Consider the following 18,060-nt stretch of genomic DNA (forward strand, 5'->3'; position numbering starts at 1 on the left):
GGGCACCGACGCCATCCTCTGACACACTCTAGTCTCTGCAGGGCCCACATACACACACATTCGTATACGCGTTCACCGTGACCCTTAGAGACAGATGCGTGCACACCTACGCACACTCCCACACACAGGCTCTTCCGAAGTCATGGCAACTTTATTGTCACGGTGGGCAGGGCGGAGGGAGGGGACCTCAGTCATGATAGAGGCGCAGGAGGCAGCCCCGGAGGGTGCCCATGTAGCGGTCCCAGAGGGCCTGGTGCCTGTAACGATAACAGTAACAGGTACTGAACCCCTACTGCTTTGGAGAACTGCTCTAAGAGCTTCCTGTTCTCCTGTCCCTTCACTCCTCACAATATTCTCAGGATCATTATCATTGTTACCTCCAGGTTCTATGGGGGAAACGGAGACATGGAGAGGTTAAGGAACCTACCCGAGGTCAGGTCATAGTGTTTAAGAGGTGGAGCCCACAGAGTGACTTCCACCCCGCCCAAGGACAGAACAGAGAACCCTGAATGTGCAGGAGGGCTGGGCCCTGGCAGAAGGCTGGCTACAGCAAGGCCAAACTGGAAAGGAGGCCTGGGGTCTCTCACCGGAAACCATCCAGGGAGTGGACGGATGCCGAATACTGATTCAGGAAGAGCCGCACGTCGTTCAGCGGCCAGTGGTCAGAGCGGCAGGGTTCCACGAACTGTGGGCCCGAGGGAACAGCTAGTGTTGGTACAGCCCACGGACAGGCCACACTGGGGATCAGAGGGCAGCAAAGCTGGGCAGCTCACCTTCTCCACGAGGTCCACGAACAGGTCTCTGACATCCTTATTGTGGGTCAGCTTGGCGGCCACATTCACCAGCCCCCGGGACAGGTTCTGTGGAGCAAGGAGCCCGGGAGTTCCGCCTTCGGTCCCGGAGGCTGGAGGAGGGGGTAGGGTCCTCCCCAGATCCATCCACCTCCCTCAACCAAACAACTCCCCGATGTCTAGGGGCTGACTTTCCCCTCCCCAGGGAGTAGAAGGGGTGGCCGACTACCTGCCGGTCAATGTCCGGCATGAGCAGAGTTGCCCAGTGGGGACAATGCATTGAGGCTGACGATGCTCAAGGGACAGAGGCTGGATTGGGCCACACACCTTGAAGTTGGCTTCCATCTCAGAGAAGACACCAAGCTTTCCCCGGAGGGCAGTACACACCAGGCTGGAGGGAGACAGGGTAAGCCCAGAGCTGCCGGGGCCCCACCCCGGGGACTCCCCACCCCAGGGACTCCCCAGGGTCACCTCTTATGCAGGTCCAGAAGGTCTTTGTCAGCCACAAGCATCTTGAGCTCCTTCAAGTCTTGGAGAAACTCCTTGTCTAAATCCACATCCATGTCATCCACCTGGGAGTCTGGAGGAGAGCCCGTAAGAGAGTTGGGAGGGGTAAAAACCCCTTCAGGGACATCCCGAGCCTTCCACACCCACCACCTCAGAGAACCCCATGAGACAGAAGAGGGAGTGTCAGAAAGGGGGAGTGACTTGCCCCAGGCCACAGCGGGCCCTTTGTCTGCAGACAAGGTGTGCTGGACTAGGTCCAGCGGTGGCTGCGGGGAGGGGGGGTGGGGGCACTGAAGAAAGGATGCTGGGAACTGGGGCCTGCAGGAGAGACCGCTGGTGGCGAACCAGGCCCGGAGGAGGTGGGGAGGTATCCGGGCACCTGGGTCAGTGGGGGCCTCACCGACGGCTCCGAGGGTCCAGTTCTGGATCATGAGCTCAGCACAGAAGGCAAAGTCCCCAAAGCTCAGATACTGCAGTTTTTTCTTCCCCGTCTCAAAGCGGTTGTTGGCAAAGAAGACAATGGCCGCATAGTCCCTGCAGGGAGGGGAGAGGGGGCCTGTCCGGCTTTGAAATTCCTTTTTGGCGAGGAACTCCCACCCGAAGCACTGGCTGGGCATTTGAGTTTTGGCCTGTCTCTGCCCCAGCTCACTACGTGACATGTTTCGAGTCACTTGTCTCTGGGCCCCCTCACCTGCCTAAAGAGAAAGTGTCAGCCCAGGTCTCCTAAGGGATACAGAGGGAGACCACAAGGAAAAGTTACAGTCACTGGGCACCTCTGAGGCATCTTGCAACAACCCTACCGGTGAGTGGCCAGGATGGGATTTGAGGCCAGGCCAATGTGATCCAAAGCACAGCCTAAAGGTAGGATAACCATCCCCCAATACAGCCAGAAGGTCAAGTGAGCTGGGGTGGGGAAAGCAGCCCTGCCTCATGGCCCAAGGAAGGACCGTGCAGGAAGGGGAGATGGCGGGCTCCTTGCCAGGCCCCTCACCTGGCTAACCGGTCGGAAAGGAGAAAGTGTTGCTGAATGTTATCCACCAGGGAGCCCCGCATCTCCTCCACCACCTTGAAGACTCGCTTAAAGTTGTCAAACTGTGGGGAAGTTAGGGGAGGAGGGAGGACTTGTCAGTGGTTGCCACCCAATAAACTGATCGAACATCCCTCCCTTGCCTGTCCGTCTGTATCCAGTCAACATATTCTAATGTACCAAGTGGTACTCTTCAACGAACTATTAATCGTTAATACCTGTTATCCACTCAACCATGTTGCCTTGGATAAACGTTTGCTCACTCCTACCTCTGAATTCCCCCTATTTTAGCATCATGCTCTCCAGGTCTTCAGGAGCTTGTCCTGGAACTGACCCTCTCGGCTAGGATCCAGGAAGTAAAAAAAAATGAACAAATGCTAAGCTGTACAGAGGGAGTGAACAAGAGACGCAGGGAAAAGATACTAAAGGCTCAGAAGAAGGGTTACTTCTCCCTGTACTTTCAGAGAGAGAAGGTGGAGAAGGTGGCATCTAATCCCCTGCTTTGTACCTCAGAGCCAAGAATAGTAGCCTCCGGGTAGGAGGAGCGTGAGCAAGAAAGCCAGGGGGCTGGAAATATGTAAGCCAAGAAAGGTTGGCAGGGACCAGATCACAGGCGAGTAAGGTCAAGGCCAAATAGTGTGGCCACTATTCAGGATGGAGCGGGAGCCAATTAAAGTATACAGGAGGGGGAAGCTATGGTCAGATCTAAGCTTCGAAAGAATAGCTCCCGCAGAGAGCAGGAGGTGGTTTGGAAGGTGCAAAACGATGGGAGGGGCCACTGAATGCGAAGCCCCTGCCACACCAGAGGTGGGGAAGGAGAAAGGAGGTGGGGCCTTGACCAAAGGCATGGAATGAAGGGGTAGACTGGACATGAGATGTTGTGTTAGGGAGCGGGGGTGCAGTGCCCACTTGTCTCCGGCAGCTCTTGAGGGTGATGCCTGTTTTGGTGCTGATGTCATCCAGGTCTTTCTTGGTGCCTTTGGACAGCTTCTTGCCCAGGACCTCCCGGACAAAGGCCTCGTCAAAGGCATAGTACCTGCGTGGAGGCAGAGGACACCGATGACTTTCCATGCAGGAGGGGAAAGGCGGTCAGGCAGGGCCTAGGTTTGGCCCGTCCTGCTCTCAATTTTCTCACAGCTTGTGTATGTTCCGTCCCCACCCGGGCCTCAGTGTCGGCCTGCAAAATGGGCCACACGGGTCGGGGCGTCCCCACCTCTCGATGAGCAGCGCCTGCCGGGACGGCGGGATCTGGAAGATGAGCTGGTGCAACAGCTTGGGCGGTGCGTGCAGCAGGCGCTCGAGCATGTGGAAAGTTCGGTAGTGGTCCATGGTGTCACTCTGCAGCACCGCTGCCGTCGCGCCCGTCTGCTCCAAGATTCCCGAGCGCACCCTCAGGGACACCGCGTCGCTCACTGGGGAGTGGGGGGAGCATTAGGACCCGCTCGGCGCGACCCACGGGCCCTCAGGGGACCCCAGCTCCGACCCCTACACAACCCTTACTCCCTCCGCCCACTTTCCCGGAGGACGCCCGAGTCCTGGCCCCGCCCCCCTCGCATCCCAAACAACCGCCTCTTCTGAACCGCTCCACAGACGGCCCCCCACACACCAGAGTAACCATCCAGCCAGAGGCGATACACGTCCTCGTCGATGAGGGTCGTGTTCCCTACGAAGATATCCAGTTCGCTGGTCATGGCGACGCCCGGACCCGGGCGCGGCGGCAGCGCCCCGGCGGGAGCGAGCACTGCCCCGGGCCCGGGGCCCCGCCGGCGGGCTACTTCCGGGAACGCGGGGCTTCGGCTCCGCGGACCCGGAGCCAGAGAAGGACCACTTCCGGGACGGGGCGGGGGGGGGGGGGCGGAGAAGCGGTGAAGGAAGAGGACTAGCTCCTCCCCCCGGCGGGAGGGGCAATCTCTGGTCCCTTGTCCCCGCCCCCTGCCCTCACCCCCACTCCTAATCCTGGCCCAGTTTGCAGGAAGACGTTGGGAGTCGAGGCCAGCCAGCGGCCAGCCTCCCTTGCCCCTCTAACCTCCCCCCTCACTTCTCCAGGCTTTTCTTCCACTTTCTCTGCCCTCTTCTGGGCGTCTCTACTTTGATCTGTATCCTAAATGTAGTGGTTTCACAGGTCTCTCTCCTAAATCTTTTCTCTGCAAAAAATATGTCTGACCTGACTTCCAAGGGCCCTAACTGGGTGTTCCTCGGGCCAGCCTGCGGATGAGCACCGCTTGTGACCATAGGGCATTTCTTCCTATGGTTTTGACACCCCCCCTCCCACCTCCACCGATGACCTCTCTCACTCTGCAGCTCAGAGCTCTTCCTGGAAGTCCACATCAGGAGGGCCGTCCATCTGCAGGCCTTTCCAAGCTGTCTCCCTATAGGCCCCTCAAAAGCCAGACGGACCTCTTTCCAATCTGTTTGTCGCCTGTGTTGCTGTCACAGTGACAGTCCCAACATTCACCCCGTTCTCATGCGGCAAAACCTGAGCTTTCTCCCAGACTCCTCTCTCCTCACGTTTAGTTCTGCTGGTTTGCCTCCTGAGTATTTCTGGGATGTTTTGTCCTCTCCACCCCCACTGGCACTGACCCAGCCCAGTCCTGCGTGGCTCTATCTTGCCCATTGACACAGTGTTCTTACTAATCTCGCTGCCTACACCTTTTCCCCAGGGTCCATCCCACACAGAGCAGCCTGAATAATTTTTTTTAGTGCGTATTACATTCTTTTAATTAATTACTTTTTTTTGAGAGGGAGAGAGTGTGCGGGGGAGGGGCAGAGGGAAAGAGAGAGAGAAGCTTGAGAGAGAGAGAGAATCTGAAGCAGGTTTCCTGCCCAGTTTGTAGCCTGAGGCAAGGGTCAATCTCATGACCTTGAGATCATGACCTGTGCCAAAATCAAGAGTTATACGCTTAACAGACTGAGCCCCCCCCATGCATATATATTTTAAAATGCTAATCTCCTGCCTAAAATCTTTACTGGCCTGTGGAAACACTTCAGCCAACTACCTTTGTTGCTTCTCTCCCTCACTTTACCACTTTCTCCACACAACTACCTTTCGAAACATCGAGCTACTGTCAGTTCCTAAAGCAGCTGGTCCCCAATATCTTCAATATCCTTCACCATGCTCTTCCCACTCCCTGAAATAGCTCTACTTGGCAAAAGCCTATACATCTTTCAGGGCCCCTCAGATTACCACCCCTTTGGGAAAACCTTTTTCTTTGGGGGGGGGTGGAGGTTCTCAAACCATGCCCCTTCCTTGTCTGCTTCTTGTTTATCACAGCCGGTCTCCTCTACTAGATTACAATCTCTTTGAGAACAGGGTCAGAATCTAAGTCAAGTTTATTTCTGCACAGTCTTTGCACACAATAGAAGTTTATTGAACAAATGAATCCCTGTACGCACCTTCCCCGGGGGCAGGAAACCTGTCCCTGAGAGGCCAGGCTGATGGTGGGCCAGGCACATTTGGTTCCCAAGAGCTGGGAGCGAGATGTTCCGTGAGCCAAGACTCTCGAGTGTGAACTAAGCCGGGAAAGATGGAAACGAGATCTGTCTGGGTTCCGTCAGGAGGTGGGCAGGAGAGTCGATGGCCCACGCGGGAGTCGGTTCCTGAGAAGGAGCCGAGAGGCCTAGGCTAGGACTTGAGGAGGTTTGGAAGTGGGAGGTACGAAGCGTCGAGTTTGGGGTCAACTGTTGGGGAGGGTGGTGATGCTGGGACCCAGTGTCCTCGAGGGCCAGTCATTCCGGGGTCCGGAGTGGGCTTAGATGGGTCGCCCTCGCTCTTTCACTGTATTCTGAGCTCGAGTCCCGCCCCTTTCCGGGGAGGCTTCCTGGATTGGCTGTCTTTCCTTAACGTCACGCGGCCCCGCCCCGGCGCGCGCCCCGCCGCGTGCCCACCCCTGGGCGGCTGGTGCAGCCTACGCTACAAGACCACAGCCTGCCGCCCGCGGAGCCGGAGCCCGAGCCCCAGCGCGCCGAGCTGGACGTGGGGCTCCTGGGCCGCGGCGGCGGGCAGGCGATGCTCCAGAGGCCTGAGCAGCCATGGAGGCCGAGGCGGGCGGCCTGGAGGAGCTGACGGACGAGGAGATGGCGGCGCTGGGCAAGGAGGAGCTGGTGCGGCGCCTGCGACGGGAGGAGGCGGCGCGCCTGGCGGCTCTGGTGCAGCGCGGCCGCCTCATGCAGGAGGTGAATCGGCAGCTGCAGGGTCACCTGGGCGAGATCCGCGAGCTCAAGCAGCTCAACCGGCGCTTACAGGCCGAGAACCGCGAGCTGCGCGACCTCTGCTGCTTCCTGGACTCGGAGCGCCAGCGCGGGCGGCGCGCCGCGCGCCAGTGGCAGCTCTTCGGGACCCAAGCATCCCGAGCGGTGCGCGAAGACTTGGGCGGTTGTTGGCAGAAGCTGGCCGAGCTGGAGGGCCGCCAGGAGGAGCTGCTGCGGGAGAACCTGGCGCTTAAGGAGCTCTGCCTGGCTCTGGGAGAGGAGTGGGGCCCCCGGGGCGGCCCCGGCGGCGCGGGGGGCTCAAGCGCCGGGCCGACACCCGAGCTCGCCTTGCCCCCCTGCGGGCCCCGCGACCTGGGCGATGGAAGCTCCAGCACGGGCAGCGTGGGGAGTCCCGATCAGTTGCCCCTGGCCTGCTCCCCAGATGACTGAGGGCTCAGCTTCCTTCTCGTCGACGCCCGACCAGATTGCTTCCCAAACGCGGGGACTGCGGTGGAGCTCGGGACCTGGATGCCGTCCCCCCTCGCACGACGGGCCGCTGGCACGGATTTGGAGACTCTGGCACTGAGGAGGGCCCCTTGCTCTCTCTGGTGTGGCAGCAGGGGGACTGGATGCTGGAGCGGAGGGACTTGCCGGGGACGGGGTGGGGGCTAATAAACTGGAACGGAAGCAGAGCCCGTGGCCTGGGCAGCGTCTCTTTGGGACTCGCCGGGTTGGGGACGAGGGCGGGGACGTTGAGACAGGGTACCATTCCCATCCGGAGGGGCTGCAGAACTAACGTGGCCAACCCTCGCTACCTCAAGCCTGGGACGGGATGTGGGACCGTGGTAAGCCACTGGCTCCCCCCACCCCCAACCCCCCGTCAGGTCTCGGAACAGACCGTGATCTCGCCCCTGAAGTGGCTCCAGCTCCCTTCCCGGCTCCTTCCTGTTCAAGACAATGGGGCAGGAAGCAGGTGTTGGGGGCCTAGAACCCATTGAGCGACCTCCCCGGAGTCTGGAAGGGGCATAAGAGCGCCCTCCTGTGGCACACGCAGGAGCGCTGTGGGCCCGCATCCGGAGGAAGACGATAATCCTTTTGGCTTGCACCCAACAGCACTCTATTCCTGCTCTCAGTTCTGGAGATGAGGCAGAACAGATGTAACCTCATTTGTCAGATAAGACCGTTGAGGTCTAGAAATATCAAATACTTTGTCGGAAGTCATGCAGTAAGTCCGTGGAGCTGAGACAGGAGCCTAGGGCTTCCGATTTCAAATATTCTCCCTTTAGCCCCTGGGTTCAATGAGACCAGGCCAGAGCTTCGAGCCTTTTATTCCATGTTTGGCAGGTTCGTATAAAAATACTCTCTGTAGGAAAATAAATAGCAGCTGCCTTCGTTGTGGAGGCTTGGATTCCCCGGAGCTAAAGTCTTCTCAGAGCTGGGGGCTGCAGGTCAGCTCATCACAGAAGCCTCTGACACCCTCCTGCCATTCAGGAGGGGCCAGCAGAATGCCCTGGTTCAACTACTTGGTGCTGCCGGCAGTGTGGAGCTAGGGAGTTAGTGTTCTAGGCTGGTAGAGTATCACCTGTCAGAGTAGGATTGGGTGGATCACAGAAGACGGTGATGAAGACTATAGGCCTGGTCTGGAGGGAGTTAGGGCTCTAGAGGACCTCTGGGGAGTTACAAAGTCCTTTGGGGCTGCCAGGAGTTCTCTCGAACAGATAGGAAATCTTTTGTCTCTGATTTAGTGCAAACGGCTAGAGAAGCCAGCTCTGGAAAAACAGTGGGCAGCTTTGGTGCCCCAAGCTGGCTCTACTAGGAAGCAAAATATGCTCAGTTTCTTCTGGAGGGATGGAGAAGAAACTGCTAGGGTTGGGCACGGGATACGGTCCAGACCAGCTGGACCAGTGGGTGGGAAGACATTGGCTAGGGCGGCACCCGTGGGTAGGGGGCGCTAGTTTGTCTCATAAGGCAAGGAGGGTGGGAGAGCCCAGAGGGTCAGAGGATGGGTCCCCACTGCTGCTGCTACTCCTGCGATGGGCTGAGGCACAGGGTTCAGGGGTGCTGGGATAAGTGAAGACCGGGCTGGGGGTGAAAGGAGTCAGGGAGGGTGTGGTCATGAGCGTGGGGGTGTGCAATGCTTCAGGTTCAAGCACAGGCCCCGAGGAAAGAGAGATACATGGTACAGGGCGGGAGGGGGCCGGTGGGCTGCCGGTGCCGCTGGTGCCGCCTGTGTCGCCAGTGTCCCTCTCCGTGGCCCCCTCCGGGATTTTGCAGATGGGACGGTGGGCTTCAAGCACCAGCTCCAGACGCTCCTTCTGCTTCTGCAGCTCCTCAATCTCTCGCTGCAGACCAGATTTCTCGTCCTCCAGTTTGTCAGTCTCCTGCAAAGGGTTGGGAGAGGAGTTCTAAGAGGAAGGCGGAATATCGCGTAGCCTCCGGGAGGTGGTGGTAATTGGGGCGTAACAGGGGTGGGTCCCCAGCGAGTCTGGACTACAACTCCCATGAGCCCTTGGTACAAAACCGGCACGACTCCCAGCAGGCCGGGGAGCATTTTAGGAGCTCGATGGCCGAACCCTTAGCTCTGACGCTCTGCTGGAGTGAGAAGGGCTGTAGCTACTTTTTAATCGCTTTTTCCTCATTGTTTTTTTTCCCGAAGGACTGCACCTCCGACGGGGTGCTGGGGGGAGGGGACTTCATATACCGGCGCCCCTGGGGCCCGGCAGGCTCCGGGGAGCCGCGCCCCTCGGAGGTTCCGTGGGCCCGGGCCTGGCCACCCTCCGCACCAGCCAGGGCTCACCGCCTGCAGGAAGTCGGTCAGTTCCTTCCTCCGGTTCCTGCACTTGGCCGCGGCCAGCTTGTTCCTCTCGCGCCTCACTCGACGGCGCTCCTCCTCCTCCGGGCTAATCTGGGGGTGGGATAGAAGGGTCAGATCAGCGAGGTAGACCCTGGGCCACTGCTTTGCCCGGCACTTGGCCTCGTGAGGTGGCCCAGTGCTTAGGACCTTAGCGGGAGGACATAGCAGCGCGGGGCACCCCCAGCCTGCGCTTCAGGGACCACTGCGCCGCGACCGGTTCCCCGCATTCACGCTTTAGTAAGACTGAATTAATCACACTTCCTCCTCACAGCCAGCTTTTGGCTCTCAGAATTCTCCCCCGACGTGCGCACGCGCGCGCACTCACTCACTCACTCACTCACTCCATCTCTCCATCTCTCAGGACTCCACTGAGATACCCCCGCCTCCAGGAAGCCTTCTCTCATTCCCTAGCCAGAAGTGGCTTTTCTTTCTCTGAGCTCCTGGGATTCAGCCGCTCTTTTTCGAATGACCCTCATCCTTTTCAATCTCTTGATAACCAAGGGTTCCCTTCCCCAGGGGCTGTAAGCACTAGGAGGGACTAATGAGTGTTGCAGCTGAGTAAATTGTGATTTATTGGGAGCCTCTTCCATGCAAGCTAAGAGCTTTACACAGATTCTTAACCCAATTTTCCGTGTAAGGAACTAAAGCCCGGAGAGGATGAATAAGCCGTTTATGGTCCCAGAGCAGAAATTAAAATCCACTCACTTTAGTCAACATGGAGAGGCCCACTGATGGAGACCACCTCCCCCAAAAGGGGAGCTCACGGCCGCAGTCTAGGAGTACCCACCTAGGACAGGGCTGAAGGAGGGAAGGCCAGCAGCCTACCTCTGGGGCTCACAGCATGGTCTTCTCCAGTTGGTCACGAAGGGCAACCAGGCTGTTTCTGGCAAAGCCACCCCTGTCTAATTGCACATCTTTCCCAAGATCCTGACCTCTCTCATCTTCTAGCCTGCTGCCAGGGCAAGCTCTTTAATGTACGAGACTCACTCCACTACAGTCTCACATGCCAAAATGCCCCAGGGAGAGGAAAGAGAAGCCACTCCCTTAAAAGACCCTCTTTCTCTGGGGGCGCCTGGATGACTCATTGAGTTAAGCATCCAGCTTTGGCCCAGGTCATGATCTCACGGTTCGTGAGTTTAAGCCCTGCATCGGGCTCTGTGCTGTCAGCACGGAGCCTCACCCCTCTCTCTGCTCCTTACTCTGCTCACTCTCCAAAAATAATAAATAAAAATAAATAAATAAATAAATAAACAAACCCTCTAGCTCTTATTTATTTTGATAAAGACTTTTTTAATGTTTTATTTATTTCTGAGAGAGGGAGAGAGAGAGAGAGACAGCATGAGCAGGGGAGGGTCAGAGAGAGAGGGAGATACAGAATCCGAAACAGGCTCCAGGCTCTGAGCTGGCAGTCAGCACAGAGCCCAACACAGGGCTCGAACCCACGAACCGTGAGATCATGACCTGAGCCGAAGTCGGAGGCTTAATCGGCTGAGCCACCCAGGCGCCCCTGATACAGACTTTCTTAGCAGCATAAAGGCAGGAACCCTGGTTGGAGAGCTGAGAGTTCCCAGCTCACTCTGCTTTGAGACTCTGTTAGCTCTGGATGAGACAGTGTGGCTTGATGGTTAGGATCTGACTCTAGAATTGAAAAGACCTGTCTCATTACTCACTTGTGGGATTTGGGGCAAGTGACTACCTCTGTGTGCCTTCATTTCCCCAGCTATAAAATGGAGAAAACCAAAATGCATTCCCCAGAGGCTTTTTGTAAGGATTAAATAGGATAGGGAAACTTAAACCCAGAGAGGAGCTGTAGGGAGCCCTCTCTTTCCATTCTCTCCCCAGCCACATTGACACATTAGCTCAGCCTCTCCACATATGTCAGAAGGTGGAGCCCCTCCACTGTCCACGCACCTTTCCACCTGTACGCCTCACACATTCTCACCTCCGCCTCTCTTCATGTTCCTGCCTTCCTCTCTTCCTCTTCATCTCTATCCTTGCAAATTCAACCCATCCTTCTACCCTAATAGACATCCAGTTCCAGAAAGCTTTCCCCGATCTAGCGGTGACCTCTTTGCCCTCTGCTGGATCACCCCTTCCTAAGCCTGTGTTCTTTTAAGGAAGAACTTGTCCTCTGCACTTCAGCCCCCTGTAAGCATCAGAATGAGCACAGTGCCTCTGCTACTTACCTGTTCGCAGGGCCGGCGACGTACCCCTGGAGGTGGCCCTAGGGCCCTGATGACTCCCGGCCGGGGCTGGGGGGGGCTGTACTGGGGGTAGGCCAGAGGCCTGGGGTAGCTGCTGCTGGGTCCCAGAAAGTGAGGCTGTACCATCCACTGCAGCTCCTGGCTGCCACTCACAGCGTTGATGCTTGGTATGAGGTGGAACTTCTGAGGGATAAGAAATGAGGGGCCACGAATAAGGTCTCTGTGGATCGAGGGGCTTCCACTGGACAGAAGCCACACTGCCATCTACCCTCAATGCAGCTGCTGGTTCGGAGAGCCCAGAAAGAGCACAACTTGGCAGTCAGAGGGACTAACTTGGTGACAAATCCCTGCTTGTGAGCTGTGTGACTTTGGGCAGGTGTCATAACCTTGCTGTGCCTTCGTTTCCCCATCAGAACTAATACTTACAATAAAGTATGAATTCCAGGCACTGTCCCAACCACTTTACAAATACTGACTCATAATTTGCACAACAGTGTCTTCATTTTCAGACAGGAAAACAGTAGTGTATAGACACACAGCCAGTAAGTAGGAAGTGGAGTTTGGGCCCAGGGCTCGTAACTACTCCTGTACTCTGCCTGGGTCTCATCTGCACAAAGGGGATAATTCCAGCTCCTATCTCCAAGGGTGTCTGTGAGAATCAGGTGAAAAAGAGTGTGTGTGACAGAGCCTGGTGAGCGGCAGGCGCCCAATGCACAGGGGCTGCAGTGGGCAAGAACCACTACCTTGGGTTTACGCTGGCCCAGTTAGCTGTTAGCTCAGCCACGTACTGGCCATGACTCCACGCAAGTTATTTAACTTCAATGTGCATCACTTTCCTAGTTTTTAAATATTGTTCGAGGTGAGGATTATGGCATCTCACTGATGCTAAGAAATGCCCCTTAGTGGCTCTGAAATCAGAGTTGGATTGGCAACTTCAGAAAAAATTTAGTGGCACAAAATAATGATGGGCTTTTAAACCAATGAATTCTTAGATTCTGTGAAATAGGTAAATGAGATAGAAGCGGCCGTCCAGGCTGCACTGTACGTGCTCCCTCTGTTAGCTGCCAAGATTTTCTTTCAGCCAGAAATCTGAGGAAGGGGTTGAGATGGGGGTTCGGTGTTCGGGGAAGAGTCTGGGTTCAAGCCCTGGGGCTGGGCCCTGGGTGTGGGCGCCCAGTCCTCCGGGAAGCGCGCCACAAGCCCAGGCAAGTCCAGACAGCGGTGTCCCCGGCCCAGCGCTGCGGGCCCAGTGGCCCAGTGACCGCAGTTCCGGGACCGAGGTACCGCCGGCGGCGTCTCCCGCGCCCGAGGTTGTCCGGGCCGGGGCCGCTGCGGGCCAGGAAGGGAGGGGCGCCCCGGGTGAGTCAGCCACCGTGACTCGGCCGCTGTGACTCGGCGGAACGGACGCCGAGCGACACGTGCGCGCTGCCCGCCGACAGGAAATGGGCACCTGCAGCCACCCATGTCCCCCCAGCCCGCAGCGGGCGCCGCTGGGTGCCGGGAGTCGGGGGCGCGCGAGCTGTCCGCTGTATGACCCCGCGCACGTCCGGGCGTCTCGCAGTCTCCATCGGCTCCAGCTTGTAAAGGGGTCAAGAACCACTCTCCCGGAGCCCACCAGGCTCCACTGCGCCAAGAAGGGGATAGGGACTTGGCGACGGGGTAGAGAGGGACGGACGAACCGACAGACACACAGGCGGTCGCAGACAGTGCTGAGGATTCCGTCTGTCGGAGCTGGCCTGCCGATGGATCCCGCCTCCCTCCTGTGTGGGGACATCTCGGCCTCAGCCCAGACTCCGGATCCCAGGAATTTAGTGCGAGATGGATCGGCCCCTCTGATCCTGTCCGAGGTGGGACTAATCCCGGACTGAGGGGCGCCCTTCTGGCGCAGACAGCAGAAAAAAATTAAGCGTGGACGGGAGGAAAGATAGAAGGTAACAAACACGGAGGGACAGATAGCAGACAGCGGAGGAAAAGGGGTGAGCGACACAGGGGGCGTTCGCAGATCTTTGTCGCGCCCGCCGCGCGCGTTCCCCTGGGCTGCGGGGGAAAGGTGCCTCCAGACCGCGGAGAAAGGGCAGCAGCCACGGCCCCAGCTCCAGTCCCTGCTCCGGGTCCCGGTCCCGGTCCCAGTCCCCGAGCGTGCAGGAGCCGATCGCAGCGGCCCAGGCGCCGTCCACCCGCGAACCCCGAGCGTCGGGTCCCTCTCACCTGCTGGCCTGAAGCGGGGGGCTGCGCCGGGCCGCCGTACGCACCGCCCGCCCCGGAGCTCGGTCCGGGCTCCCCAAAGTCTCGGAACATGCCCTGGCTGGCTGCTCTGTGGGGTCCGTCCGCGTCGGCGGCTTCGGTTCTGACTCACTTGCTCCTCGCGGAGTCTTTTCTTCTATGAATGAAAAGGTCTTGGGCTGAACCACTTCAATGGGGGGGGGGGGGAGCGGGCGTTTCTCAAACGCTCTGGACACCTCGGGGCCCCACCTCTCCAGACGCGCCGCCTTTTGCCAGTCCGCCCCGAACTTTTCTACGCCTCCTACAGTCCGGTAGCCGCCTTTTTTGGGGGGGAAGAGGCCGGACCTGGCGTCCCCCGCGACAGCGGCGGGCCTGCCCCCTCTGACGTAGCTGCCCATACATGGTGCAATTTCCTCGCCGCGCCCAGGTGGAGCCGAGGATTCCCCCGCGGACTGACGCACCTGCCGGCAGCTGGGCGCCCCGCCCCGCCCGGGAGCGCAGACGGGGGCCCGCGGCCCCACTCCCCTGCCCGCGAAGCCCCCTCACCGCCTGGTCTGGCCTCCGTTCTTGCATCCGTCAGATGGGACGACATGATCACCTAGCTGCCTCGCAGCGCGTGGGAGGTTGGGATGAAGAATGAGAAAGGGGTCTGGAAACAGTAAAGTGGGTTATAAACGCGATTGTTGTTGTTACTATTTTATTTAGTGGGTGCTTATTCCATGCTAGGAACCGTGCTACGGCCATCCAAGGCTTCACAGTCGTGGCCTGAGGCCTTTCTGCTGGCCTTGTTTCAAGGTTCGGGTTCACTAAAAAGTGGATACATGACAAGCCAGGGTTACCAAAAGAGTGGTGTATTTTAAATTTTTTTTTAATGTTTTATTTATTTCCAGGAGAGAGAGAGAGAGAGACAGCGTGAGCAGGGGAGGGTCAGAGAGAGAGGGAGTCACAGACTGAAACAGGCTCCAGGCTCTGAGTTGGCAGTCAGCACAGAGCCTGATGCGTGGCTTGAACCCACGAACCGCGAGATCATGACCCAAGCGAAAGTCGGACGCCCAACCAACTAAGCCACCCAGGTGCCCCCTGATAATGCTATTTTTTAAAGTTTATTTATTTTGGGGCATTTGGGTGGTTCAGTCAGTTAAGCGTCTGACTTCAGCTCAGGTCATGGTCTCATGGTTCATGGATTTGAGCCTTGTGTCTGGCTTTATGCTGGGAGTTCAGANGAGCTGGCAGTCAGCACAGAGCCCGACGCGGGGCTCGAACCCACGAACCGCGAGATCATGACCTAAGCGAAAGTAGGACGCTTAACCGACTAAGCCACCCAGGCGCCCCAAGAGTGGTGTATTTTAAATGCTTACAATGAGCAAGGTAATGGTTTGAACTACCCACAAAAACAATGCAATATAATTGTGCTACTCGTAGGATAATTCCAGAAGTTAGAGCAAGTTTTAATTCAGAGCCTCTATAAACAGTGAGGGCTTTAAGGGGGACCCAGTTATCCAGTGGTCTGATAAATGCCATTTTCTTTTTTTTTTTTTATTTAAATGTTTGTTTATGTATGTATTTATTTATTTAGAGAGACAGAGACAGAGACAGAGTGTGAGTGGCCCAGGGGCAGAGAGAGGAGGAGACACAGAATCCCAAGCAGGCTCAGAGCCTGATTCGTGGCTGGAACTCAGCAGCTGTGAGATTATGACCTGAGCCGAAGTTGGAGCCTTAACGGACTGAGCCACCCCAGGCACCTTTTATTTATTTATTTATTTACTTATTTATTGTTTATTTATTTTGAGAGAGAGAACAAGCGTGAGCTGGGAAGGGGCAGAGAGAGAGAGGGAGAGAGAGAACCCCAAGCAGGGGACGTGGCGCTCGACTGGAGCTGAAATCAAGAGTTGGAAGCTCAACCGACTGAGCCATCCAGGCGCCCCTGCCATCTTCTTTCAATACTATCCCTGCTCTTTGGGGACTGTGTGGTCACCAGCCTTATTTGGAGATTATGTCCAAGGTCTGTGTGAATGTGAGACCAGGGCCAGATTTCAACAACCAAAGGCCAGCAACCCTGGGGTAGTAGGTACCATAATCATCCCCATTTTACATGTGGGAAAACTGAGGCTAACAGATGTTGAAGCGGGACTCAGAGACAGAAGGCCAGCTTGGCCCTGGGCTCCCACTGCCAGAGCTACCATTTTTTTTTCTCTGTGATCCTGGGTGGGTCACTTCCCTGTGAGTCCCAGTCCCAATGGGAATAAGTGAGCCTTGTGCTGACATCATGGGGTTTCTGTAGGATCAAATGAGATCATAAGTGGGAAAGTGCTTTGTAAGCTATAAAGTGCTGCGCACTCAGCCCGATGCCTCTCCCTTGCCCTTGTTCTACTCAATGCTTGTCTTTCTTTAAAAAGAAACCAACATCAGTTCACCAGAATTAGAAATATTAGATGTATGGGGTAGGCGGGGGGGGGGGGTTGAGGAAGAGGGAGAGAGAGAGAGAGGTTTTGGAGGCAGTGCAATCCATGGAAAAGAACATGCATGCTGGAATCAGACAACTCTGGGTTCTGGAGTTGGAATTCTGGATTTCTGGGGAGGCTGCTCGCCAGCCTAGGTGAGGCACACAATCTCAGAATCTCTGTGTCCTCGTCTGTAAAACGGAAAGGTAATGATAATTACATCTCAGGGTTGTCAGAGAATAGAAATGAAATAATGTCACACGTGTAGCACAGCATATAGTACAAACGGGACCAGTTGAGAAAATAAATACACATGTTAATAAAAAGCTCCGGAGGTGGGAGCCCTTGGGGTTCTGATCACATGCTAAGGCAATCACGCAGCCCACAGGCACTGACTGACACTCAGACTCTGGCTGAGCCCACGTTGGATGGGTCAAGGTGCCAAAGGCGGCCCGGTGGTGGCACATTTGAGGATGACACAGGTCAGCCTTGACTGCATACATCTGCCTGATCCAGAAACACCACCTGTCCCAGTCTCCCAGCATCCTGGGACAGTGACTGAGCAGGGGCTCAGGTCTTAAATGAGTGCGTGTGTGTGTGTGTGTGTGTGTGTGTGTGTGTGTGTGATTACATGGTTCCAAAAGTCCCTTCCTGCTGTAACCGTTGGTGGAGCCACAAGGAGGCCCTTTCAGAGGCAGTCACATTCCAAGCTCCTCAGTCACCAACTCCTGCTTCGCGGCTGCAGAAACGTTCCTGGCCCCTGAACTCACCAGCTCCCACCCAGGGAGGCCAGGCGAGAATTCCAAGGGGCGACTGTGACTGCAAGAGTCTGGGGGTCGGGAGGTCTGAGAAACCAAGGCACTGTCCCTTGGCAGCCTGTGTGAGCCTGGCTCAGTCACTTCCCTCTCTGAGCCCCGGAGAATGGCCACCTCCCGGGGGCTGTGGTGACGCAAAAGGAGGTGATGGGTGGGTATGCTTCGCACCCAACAAGCCCTGTCAGCGCCCCCAGGACACTGGAGGTGATGTTTATGCATTTCATTTTTTCATTCACTTTTTAAAATCAAAGTTTATTTATATTTATTTATACATTTATTTATTTTTGAGAGAGAGAGAGAGCATGAGTGAGGGAGGGGCAGAGAGAGAAGGAGAAGGAGACACAGAATCGGAAGGAGGCTCCAGGCTCTGAGCTAACTGTCAGCACAGAGCCCGACACAGGGCTCGAACCCATGAACTGTGATATCATAACCTGAGCCAAAGTTGGATGCTTAACCCACTGACCCACCCAGGTGTCCCAAAGTTTATTTATTTTTAAAAATGAGGTTGAAATTTACATAACATACAGTTAACCATATAACTTTTTTATTTTTTAAAAGATTGTAATTTTTAAACATTTTTTAATGTTTGTTTTTGCGAGAGGAAGAGAGAGAGAAATTGAGAGAGAGAGAGAGAGAGAGAGAGGGAGCAGCAGAAAGAGAGGGAGACACAGAATCTGAAGCAGGTTCCAGGCTCTGAGCTGTCAGAATAGAGCCCGACGCAGGGCTCAAACCCACCAACCACAAGATCATGACTTGAGCTGAAGTCAGATGCTTAACTGGCTGACTGAGCCACCCAGGCGCTCCTAATATTTTAATTTTTTTATGCATTTTAATTATATTATACATTTGAGAAAGCACTAGTTTATTTTATTTTACTATTTTTTAATGTTTATTTATTTTTGAGAGAGAAAGAGACAGACAGAGTGCGAGCAGGGGAAGGGCAGAGAGAGGCGGAGACAGAATGTGAATCGGGCTCCAGGCTCTGAGCTGCCAGCACAGAGCCCGACACA

The 18,060-nt window shown here is 56.2% G+C and overlaps 3 protein-coding genes across 3 annotated transcripts; 1 reads left to right on the plus strand and 2 right to left on the minus strand.

Moving 5' to 3' along the window:
- Positions 1-130: 130 nt before the first annotated feature.
- LOC120240223 (FGF1 intracellular binding protein) lies at positions 131-4,145 on the minus strand. Its single transcript, XM_039244935.1, has 10 exons — positions 3,932-4,145; positions 3,539-3,737; positions 3,235-3,361; positions 2,290-2,390; positions 1,699-1,832; positions 1,263-1,371; positions 1,119-1,182; positions 774-860; positions 588-685; positions 131-257 (listed from the first exon to the last, which is right to left on the minus strand). Exons 1-10 carry the CDS (start codon positions 4,014-4,016, stop codon positions 188-190), a joined length of 1,074 nt encoding a protein of 357 aa, XP_039100866.1. The 5' UTR covers positions 4,017-4,145; the 3' UTR covers positions 131-187.
- Positions 4,146-6,191: 2,046 nt separating this feature from the next.
- CCDC85B (coiled-coil domain containing 85B) lies at positions 6,192-7,205 on the plus strand. The gene has a single exon (XM_039244933.1). The coding sequence runs from the start codon at positions 6,355-6,357 to the stop codon at positions 6,961-6,963; it is 609 nt and encodes a 202-aa protein (XP_039100864.1). The 5' UTR covers positions 6,192-6,354; the 3' UTR covers positions 6,964-7,205.
- Positions 7,206-7,825: 620 nt separating this feature from the next.
- FOSL1 (FOS like 1, AP-1 transcription factor subunit) lies at positions 7,826-13,940 on the minus strand. The gene is made up of 4 exons (XM_039244932.1): positions 13,780-13,940; positions 11,554-11,754; positions 9,311-9,418; positions 7,826-8,894 (listed from the first exon to the last, which is right to left on the minus strand). The coding sequence occupies exons 1-4, from the start codon at positions 13,867-13,869 to the stop codon at positions 8,475-8,477; spliced, it is 819 nt and encodes a 272-aa protein (XP_039100863.1). The 5' UTR covers positions 13,870-13,940; the 3' UTR covers positions 7,826-8,474.
- Positions 13,941-18,060: the final 4,120 nt, after the last annotated feature.

This window comes from Hyaena hyaena, unplaced genomic scaffold, assembly GCF_003009895.1.
Source record: "Hyaena hyaena isolate Hyena2069 unplaced genomic scaffold, ASM300989v1 scaffold_248, whole genome shotgun sequence".
Taxonomy (NCBI): Eukaryota; Metazoa; Chordata; class Mammalia; order Carnivora; family Hyaenidae; genus Hyaena; species Hyaena hyaena.